Source organism: Lipotes vexillifer, unplaced genomic scaffold, assembly GCF_000442215.2.
Source record: "Lipotes vexillifer unplaced genomic scaffold, Lipotes_vexillifer_v1.1 scaffold815, whole genome shotgun sequence".
Lineage (NCBI taxonomy): Eukaryota > Metazoa > Chordata > Mammalia > Artiodactyla > Lipotidae > Lipotes > Lipotes vexillifer.
Genome location: NW_006773723.1, coordinates 2,517,735 through 2,527,892, shown reverse-complemented (window position 1 = coordinate 2,527,892; position 10,158 = coordinate 2,517,735). Strand labels below are relative to the sequence as shown.

At 37.3% G+C, this 10,158-nt stretch overlaps 1 protein-coding gene across 1 annotated transcript in view; it reads right to left on the bottom strand.

Moving 5' to 3' along the window:
• CSPP1 (centrosome and spindle pole associated protein 1) overlaps window positions 1-10,158 on the bottom strand; it is a 110,339-nt gene that overhangs the window by 43,023 nt on the left and 57,158 nt on the right. Inside the window, exons 16-17 of the mRNA XM_007448498.1 lie at window positions 9,930-10,059; window positions 7,217-7,364 (exon numbers count right to left, since the gene is read on the bottom strand). Of these exons, the coding sequence (XP_007448560.1) occupies window positions 7,217-7,364; window positions 9,930-10,059 (278 nt within the window). The remainder of the gene's footprint in view (window positions 1-7,216; window positions 7,365-9,929; window positions 10,060-10,158) is intronic.

Genomic DNA, 10,158 nt, shown 5'->3' with positions numbered 1-10,158 from the left:
ACCACCAAAAAAAAAAAATTAAATATATATATATATATATATATATATATATATATAATTGGTAGTCCATAAAATAAATCTCATAAACTTAAAAACACTGAAATAACAAAAAAGTATATTCTCTGAACAGAACAGAATATATGCTAGAAGTGAACAACAGGAAGCTATCTGGAAATATGCCCAAATATTTGGAATTTTTTTTTAACATCTTTATTGGAGTATAGTTGCTTTACAATGTTAGTTTCTGCTGTATAACGAAGTGAATCAGCTACATGCATATGTATATCCCCATATCCCCTCCCTCTTGCATCTCCCTCCCACCCTCCTTATCCCACCCAACTAGGTGGTCGCAAAGCACCAAGCTGATCTCCCTGGGCCATGCAGCTGCTTCCCACCAGCTATCCATTTTACATTTGGTAGTGTATATATGTCAATGTTACTCTCTCACATCGTCCCAGCTTACCCTTCCCACTCCCCATGTCCTCATGTCTACTCTCTATGTCTAGGTCTTTATTCCTGTCCTGCCCCTAGGTTCATCAGAACCAGTTTTTGTTTTTGTTTTTGTTTTTAAGATTCCATATATATGTGTTAGCATATAGTATTTGTTTTTCTCTTTCTGACTTACTTCACTCTGTATGACAGACTCTAGGTCCATCCACCTCACTACAAATAACTCAATTTTGTTTCTTTTTATGGCTGAGTAATATTCCATTGTATATATGTGCCACATCTTCTTTATCCATTCATCTGTCGATGGACACTTAGGTTGTTTCCATTTCCTGGCTATTGTAAATAGTGCTGCAAGGAACATTGTGGTACATAACTCTTTTTGAATTATGGTTTTCTCAGGGTATATGCCCAGGAATGGGATTTCTGGGCCATATGGTAGTTCTATTTTTAGTTTAGTTTCTTTTTTTTTTTTTTTTTTTTTGCAGTACGCGGGTCTCTCACCACCGTGGCCTCTCCCACCGCAGAGCACAGGCTCCGGACGCACAGGCCCAGCAGCCACGGCTCATGGGCCCAGCCGCTCTGCAGCATGCGGGATCCTCCCAGACTGGGGCACGAACCCGCATCCCCTGCATCGGCAGGTGGACTCTCAACCACTGTGCCACCAGGGAAGCCCTATTTTTAGTTTTGTAAGGAACCTCGATACTGTTCTCCATAGTGGCTGTATCAATTTACATTCCCATCAACAGTGCAAGAGGGGTCCCTTTTCTCCAACTCTCTCCCGCATTTATTGTTTGTAGATTTTTTGATGATGGCCATTCTGACCAGTGTGAGGTGATACCTCATTATAGTTTTGATTTGCACTTCTCTAATGATTAGTGATGTTGAGCATCTTTTCATGTGTTTGTTGGCAATCTGTATATCTTCTTTGGAGAAATGGTTATTTAGGTCTTCTGCCCATTTTGAGATTGAGTTGTTTGTTTTTTAGATATTGAGCTGCATGAGCTGCTTGTATATTTTGGAGATTAATCCTTTTCAGTTGCTTCATTTGCAAATCCAAATATTTGGAAATTTTTAAAACTCACTTCTAAATAATCAATGGGTCAAAGAAAAATCAAAAGGAGAATTAGAAAACTGAATTGAATGAAAATGAAAATATAATATATCAAATCTGTGATATACAGTTAAAGCAGTACTCAGAGGGAAATTTGTAGCATTTTAAAATGCATATATTAGGAAAGAAATAAGGTCTCAAACCATAATCTAAGCTTCCACACTAATAAATCAGAAAAAGAAGAGAAAATTAAAAGCACAAAGCAAACAAAAGAAAGAAAATAGTAAAGAGCAAAAATCAATGTAATAGGAAGAGAAGAACAACAGAGAAAAATCAATGAAAACAAAAGCTGGTTCTATGAAAAGATCAATCAAATAGATAATCTCTAGGCAAACTGGTTAAGAAAAAGGAAAGAATATAAAAGTTACAAATATCAGGAATAAAAGAGAAGCAGGTGCCATCACTATAGATCACACAGAGCTTAAAAGAATAATAAAATATTATGAACAACTTTATGCCAAAAAATTCAAAAACTCAGAAGAAATGGATAAATTCCTCAAATGATTCAAACCACCAAACTTCACGATTTGGTGTCATGATTTCTAAACATTGTACTAGAGTTCCTAACCAGGGAAAAGACAAGTAAAATAAGTAAAAGGCATTCAGATTGGAAAGGAAGAAATAAAACTCTGTCTATAGATAACATGACTGTCTACATAAACAAACAAACAAAAAAAACCTGAAGAATCTACCAAAAAAAAAAAAAAACTACTGAAACAAATGAGTTAAGCAAGAACAATACACAAAAATCAACTATATTTCAACAAACTAGCAATGAGCAAATGGATATTGAAATTTTTAAATGTATCTTTTAAAACAGTAACAAAACACATTAAATACTTACGTATACAATTAACAAAATAGGTTTACAAAATAGAACTACAAAATATTGCTAAGAGAAGTTAACTAAGACTAATTAGTGGATAAATATTCCACATTTATGGATCAAAAGACTAATATTGTTAAATTAAGATGTTGGCTTTCCCAAAACTGACTTACAAAGTCAATGAAAAATCCCACCTTGCTTTTTTTTTTGTTAAGGTTGACAAACTGAGTAAAATTTATATGAAAATGCCAAGGAAGTCAAGTTGCCAAAACAATCTTGAAAAAGAAGAACAAAGTTCAAAGACTCACACCTCTCCATTTCAAAGCTTACTACATAGCTACAATAATGAAGAGAGTAATAGGGCATATGGATAGACATCTACATCAATGAGACATAACTGAGAGTCTAGAAATAATTTTATGGCCAACTGATTTTCAACAAAAGTACCAAAGCAATTCAAAGGGGAAATTGTTTTAAAGTTGACTGTGTGATTTTAGCACAACCCTATGAATATACTAAAAACTACTGAATTGTATATTTTAAATGGGTAAATTGTGTGTTATGGGAATTAGATCTCAATAAAGCTATTATATATATATAAAAACAAAAAAGACACAGAAAGAGGAACTGTCAGACTGGAGGAGACTAAAGACACATGACAACTAAATGCAACATGGGATCCTGGACTAGAGCCTGGAACAGAATAAGGATTTAGGGGAAAAACTGGTGAAATCCAAATAAAGTCTATCATTTAATTAATAGTATTGTAACGATTTTAATTTCCAGTTTTGATCACTGTGCCAAGATTACATAAGGTGTTAACATTAAGGAAACCTAGGTAAAAGGTACTCTCTATACTATCTTTGCAACTCTTCTATAAGTCAAATTATTTCAAAACAAAAAGTTACAATGAGATGTCACTACACACTTAATAGAATGACAAATTTCTAAGACAATCTCAAGCGCTGATGAGAGTTCACAGCAACGGGAAATCTCATGCTCTGCTGGTGGGAATGCAAAATGGCACAACCACTTTGGGAAAAGGTCTGGGAGCTTCTTACACAGGTAAACATACACTTATTCTATGTCCCAGCAATTCCATTCCTAGGCATTTACCCAAAAAAACTGAAAACTTATGTCCACACAAAGACCTGTAAGTGAATGTTTATAACAGCTTTATTCATAATAGCCTCAAACTATAAAGAATCCAAAAGTCCATCAACTGGTAAATGGATAAACAACTGTGGTGCTTCCCCACAACAGAATACTATACAGTAATAAAAAGGAATACACTACTGACATATATAACAACATGGATAAATCTCAAAAACATCATACTAAGTTTTTGTATGACAAAGACATAAAAAAAAGACACAAAAGGCAATACTATTGTGCCAGAGTGCAGATCAGAGACTGACAAGAGTATCGGGCTGGATAAGTTAGAAATGTTCAATATCTTGATTATGGCAGTGGTTACCAGAATCAGTTGTCAAAATTCAATGAACAGAACACTTTAAAAGGGTGAATTTTGGGCTTCCCTGGTGGCGCAGTGGTTGAGAGTCTGCCTGCCAATGCAGGGGACACAGGTTCGTGCCCCGGTCTGGGAGGATCCCGCGTGCCACGGAGTGGCTGGGCCAGTGAGCCATGGCCGCTGAGCCTGCGCGTCCGGAGCCTGTGCTCCGCAGCCGGAGAGGCCACAGCAGTGAGAGGCCCGCATACCGCAAAAAGAAAAAAAAAAAAAAAAGGGCAAATTTTATTGTATGCAAATTGTGTCTCAATAAACAGCATAAAAACAAACATAAATCTAACTGGGGCAAATATAATACATAAAAGAAATACAAATATTTAACCAAATATATGTGAAGCAATCTTGTTATTAATCAATTAGAACTATGAGACATTTCTGCTATCTTTCAAATTGGTTAAGTATTTTTTAATTTTTTTTTTACTTTTTTTTTCTTGGTGTACAGGTTTTTTAAATTTTTAATACACAATAGAGTCAAGTAACATCACCATAATCAGGATACAGAAGAGTTCCATCACCCCCAAAAACTCCATCATAGTTACTCCCTCTCCTCAGCTATCATCTTTGGTAACCAGTGATTTGTTCTCCATTGCTACAGTTTTGTCATTTTGAGCAACAGATTTTAAGTGCAGTACAAGTAATGAAAACGAGAGGTATTTACTCTAAAAGGGTTGATGCTATGTTAAAACTGTATGAGTAACAGATTTTGATATTTTATTAATAACTACCTTATAAAGAGAGCTTTCTTAGAGAGCAATGGTGAACATTCAATTTCTTTAATTTGTTTGTAATAAAAGATCAAAGATGAAACAGGCGTAATTAGAAAAGCCAGCAGCTGAATTAAAGTTACCCAACATAACCCCTGTTATATGGTCTTGGCCATCTCATGAAATAAAGCAAAACACTGAACTTTACTACATTTTTTTTTTTTTTTTGCGGTACGCGGGCCTCTCACTGCTGTGGCCTCTCCCACTGCGGAGCACAGGCTCCAGACGCACAGGCTCAGTGGCCATGGCCCACGGGCCCAGCCACTCCGTGGCATGTGGGATCTTCCCGGACCGGGGCACGAACCTGTGTCCCCTGCGTTGGCAGGCAGACTCTCAACCACTGTGCCACCAGGGAAGCCCTTTACTACATATTTTAAATAGAAAAATTATGTTCCCTCTCTCTCTAAAATATAACAGCCACATACAAAACAAGCTGATATTCTTTAAGTGATGAGTTTACTTGCTTTGAAAATACCATTAAAAAAAGTTCCACTGCATTTGATAAACAGCACACCTTTTTTATTTCATGGCATGACTGTAGCATTAAATAAGCAAACTAAACATTACCACTAAAAGTAAAAATCTCAGAAAGGTTTGCTCCATTCCTGTCAGGTCAAGCAATTCTAAAACAGTATTTTGTAATTCAATAACAAACACTTATCCTACTCACTTCCACCAATTAAACATACACAAAACACTGTAATTGTATTGTCTGAACTGCATATAATCTTAGAGCAAGCTGGAAACTTCTAGGAAATTATTCCAGTGTTTCCCAAAGTTTCTGTTACATAAATAAGCACTTCCTTCGTGGTAACTGTTATGTTTCTATCAATTTACAATTTAAATTTAATAGCAAAGACTGGGTAGATGCTTATCAATTTCATGTCCTCCTCCTGGGTATAAAGAAACCAAAATTTCCCAGCCTCCCAAGCAGTTACTTTAGAACCTTATAACTAGGTCTGAACAATGGAACAAAGACAAAAGTGATATTCCTCCACTTTCAGGCCAGGCCCCAACAAAATTCTCAACTTGTTCTCCCACCCTCTGGACCACATCTGTGCAGCTAGAAATAAAGGACTCCAAAATGGTGGAATGGCACAATGGAAGGAGCCCACATTCCCAAGTCACCTCTTGGAGGAGAACCACCCAAACAGCATCAGAATGTGACTTAAGTGAGAAGCAAATTTACCCTGCCTTAAGCATTAAGCCTCTGAGAAACGGGAGTTCTTCGTTAGAGCACTTTTCGTTAAATGCCTTTACTTTCAAAGGAAATGTTATAGTACTATCCATTAATGGAAAACCAGTGTTTTTCTAATATATATTCAAATAAACACTTAACTTCTAGGCTTATCTATGCATCACCTAAGATCATCTCATCTATAAACAGAGTAAGAGTTTCTAGTCTTCAAAACTGTGAGGAAAGTATTTATGAGGTGAAGAAAGGAAAGGAATAAATCCTTTGGAAAATAAAAGAATTATCTCATTAATTTAAGTGGGCCTCAAATATATCTTTTTAAAACGTCATCTTTAACAAAGAATCAAAGGCATAATACTTAAGAACTCTAATAAATCAGTACCCCTCAAAATCTGATTGCATCACTCAGCTATCCCTACAACAAAGCATAAACCCAAAGAATGTGAAATTTACATTTTTACCATTTTAATGGGTTTCTAATTATTCATTTCTCATTTCCAATTAAACAATTTTAAAAAACCCATTATCTTTCTCTGCTTTTATTCTAAGCTAAAAGCTAATCAGAGACCATTACAATATATATAACAAGTTATATAAAGCGTCTTTTCAAAGTGCTTGTTGTGTGATTTCTAGATGGAACATTTTTAAGAGTACATAATTGAAAGATAAATCAATATAATTCTGCAACCTGCCAAAACTTTCTGAGGCCAGATCTTTGTCAAAGGAGTCCCTGCATTGTGCAAGTACATGGCATATATGAATTAAATATAACATCCCCCCACTACACCAGATCACTTATTTTTAAGACGTCTTACTAGTTTAAAAACAAATTGCAATATAAGGGTTTTATTGTTTTTACTAGAAAACTTTTAAAAATTCTAACTACTCGTTTGGGTAAAAACTTGCCAACTAACATGACCTTTTCTCTGCAACTGAGTTACTATCACTGGAGGGTGAAAATTTTGTAATAAAAATAAATGAATAGTAATCTGAAGAAAAAAGGCTTTTTAACCTGTTATTATGCTTACTATCAAAATACCTCTTTTGCATTAAGCTGTACAAAAAGAGACCTTGCCTGGGCTTCCCTGGTGGCGCAGTGGTTGAGAGTCCGCCTGCCGATGCAGGGGACACGGGTTCGTGCCCCGGTCTGGGAAGATCCCACATGCCGCGGAGCGGCTGGGCCCGTGGGCCATGGCCGCTGGGCCTGCGCGTCCGCAATGGAAAAAAAAAAAAAGAGACCTTGCCTTACAGACTATGATTCCCACTTTTTTCTACTCCCCATTCTTTTAAAAAGTTAAACTTAGTTTCTCTTAAAAACAACAAATCAATGGAAATAACATACTTATCAGATTTCCTTTTGCATCTCTCAGAGGAGCACCACCTCCACCTTTCCCCCAGGGGTTATAACTTCTCATTTCAGCTTCTAATTTAGCTTCATATTCTTCTTTTTCTTCTCGTTCTTTCTTTCTTCTTTCTTCTCTTTCTCGAATCTTAACAACATTAAGAAACATTCGTAATAAGTGCTGACAAGTATTCTGATACAAAAAGTTTTAATATCAGATTTTATTTTTCTTATTAGAGAAAAAACTGGATTTTTTTTCAGTATACTTCACTATAAAATTTAACATCACAAATATATTTAAAAACAATTTAAGGGCCTTCCCTGATGGCGCAGTGGTTAAGAATCCGCCTGCCAATGCAGGGCACACGGGTCGAGCCCTGGTCCAGGAAGATCCCACATGCCATGGAACAACTAAGCCGGTGCACTGCAACTACTGAGCCCGTGCTCTAGAGCCCACAAGCCACAACTACTGAGCCCATATGCCACAACTACTGAAGCCCGCGTGCCTAGAGCCCACACTCCGCAGCAAGAGAAGCCACCGCAATGAGAAGCCTAAGCACCACAACGATGAGTAGCCCCCGCTCGCCGCAACTAGAGAAAGCCCACATGCAGCAACAAAGACCCAATGCAGCCAAAAATAAAATAAATTTATAAAAAAATAAAATAAAAACAATTTAACAACATTTTGATAATTGGAATATATAGCTGCTACTCCCTCACATCATGTCACTTGAGTCCTTTCCAGCCACTGGTGCCACTTTGGACTAAACCAACTCCATCTTCCCACCCCCCAGCTTCATTCCCTCCCTAACCTCACCAGTTTCATGGGGACCAACAAAATCTCCCTACTTCCTTTTTTCATCTACCCTTTCATGGGATCTGGCCAGCAACAAACTACTCCTCACACCTCATGAGATCTGGGCCAACTACTTCCTATACCTCACCAGACCTACTCTACCCTGGGCAAACTCCATTCCCCAAATTCAAAGCTGTTGAAGGTTCAAAGCTCTCTGGAGAGTGTTGGGCTATTTGAAAGCATAAAAAACAAATACAGTCTTATCATCATCAAGTATAAGCACAGGGTTGGTCTCTAAAAGCATAAATAGGCAATGAATAAAGATCTACATTTTGGAAAGCTACTTTTAAAATCATAACCATATGCATGGAAAATTTAAGCAACTACTCCAGAAAGGCCAAGGAAGTTATCACATACATAAAATAAAATTCTAGAGTTAGGAAATCTGGTTTTGTCGGTGGTGTTTTTAATATGCTCATTTGAAAACAGACAGATAAATGCAGTCTTTTGTTTGTAGAATCGTTAACACAAAAATAAATAATGTTGGTAATTCTGTAATTTAAAAAAATCCACCTTCCAAGGAGGTTGCCCAACGTAAAAAACTGAACAAAAAAGCTGAGCTTTAGAAGAAATCCAAGTGAAACTTTGTAGAAAAGTACCTCAGGTGAATATATACCTAGAGTTCCAGGGTCCTCTCTGGAGGAGATATGAGTATTCCCCTCAAAAAACCCATACATCTAAAACAGTTACTCTTTTATTTTTTTAAGCTATTAATTTATTATTATTATTATTATTTTATTTTTGGCTGCGTTAGGTCTTTGTTACTGCGCATGGGCTTTCTCTAGTTGCGATGAGCGGGTGCTACTCTTCGTAGCGGTGCACGGGCTTCTCATTGCAGTGGCTTCTCCTGCTGCAGAGCACGGGCTCTAGGTGCACAGGCTTCAGGAGTTGTGGCACGCAGGCTCAGTAGTTGTGGCTCGCGGGCTGTAGAGTGCAAACTCAGTAGTTGTGATGCATGGGCTTAGCTGCTCCACGGCATGTGGGATCTTCCTGGACCAGGGCTCGAACCTGTGTGTCCTGCATTGGCAGGTGGATTCTTAACCACTGTGCCACCAGGGAAGTCCCTGATACAGTTACTCTTAAGTAAACTCTCTCCAAACATTACAAACCACAACAGAACATTATCCTCCTCCCTAAGCATTCTACCTCTTTTTTCCCTACCATCAGTTCACAGCCTCATTACTCTCTCAGATTACAACACACAGAATCATCTTCAAGCCCTCTGTTCTTTCCTCACTCCCTAAATCTAAGCCCTATCAATGGAACCCCAGAATTGTCTCTTGGATGCCCTCTCCATCTTCCCCACCTGGTTCAGGGCCTTGTTACCTCCTGGCTGGACTACCTCAATAGTTTACTAAAAGGTTTCTCTGCCACATCTCTTTCCCAACCATCCATATCAGAACCAGATATCTTCCTAAAAGCCACATCTACTCATATCAACTATTTCTTTCACTCTTTGGTTTAAAATGTCCTCCCTTTGGCTATTGATAACAAGATGAAACTGAAAACCCCTTATTAGCTATCCTTCACAATCCAGCACAATCTAACACTCCAGCCCCTTCTCCTACATCAATTCCATTCACTGAATACACCAGGAATTTCACATTTATTCACTGTATAACATGCAACTCAAATATCATCAACCATGTGAAGCCCTCCTAACAGCCCAGGCAATTATTCTCCCTATCCCATGCATTCCAGTCTACCTACATCAAACCTTATCACACTGAATTATAAATGAATGGAATTTGTTCTCCTCTGCCACACTCTGAGTTTTAACAGACCACTGTACTAACACATAAGATGTTTAACATTAGATGAATGAACAAACGAATGAATAAAAAAATGAATGAATACCTGCTGCTGCAAAGCTTCTTGGTAAGACTGAAGTGACTGTTTTGAAGGCTTTGGTTTACCTTCAAAAAACAATCCTGAATTTATTGCTCGATCACTTGTAATTTTCAGTTCATTCTGTCCAACCGTACTCCTACATCAAATACACAATAATCCAGATTCATTTATAACAAAACAAGAAGAAAATGCAACACGCCTTTGAAATAGCATGGCATTTAAGTACATTTAAAAT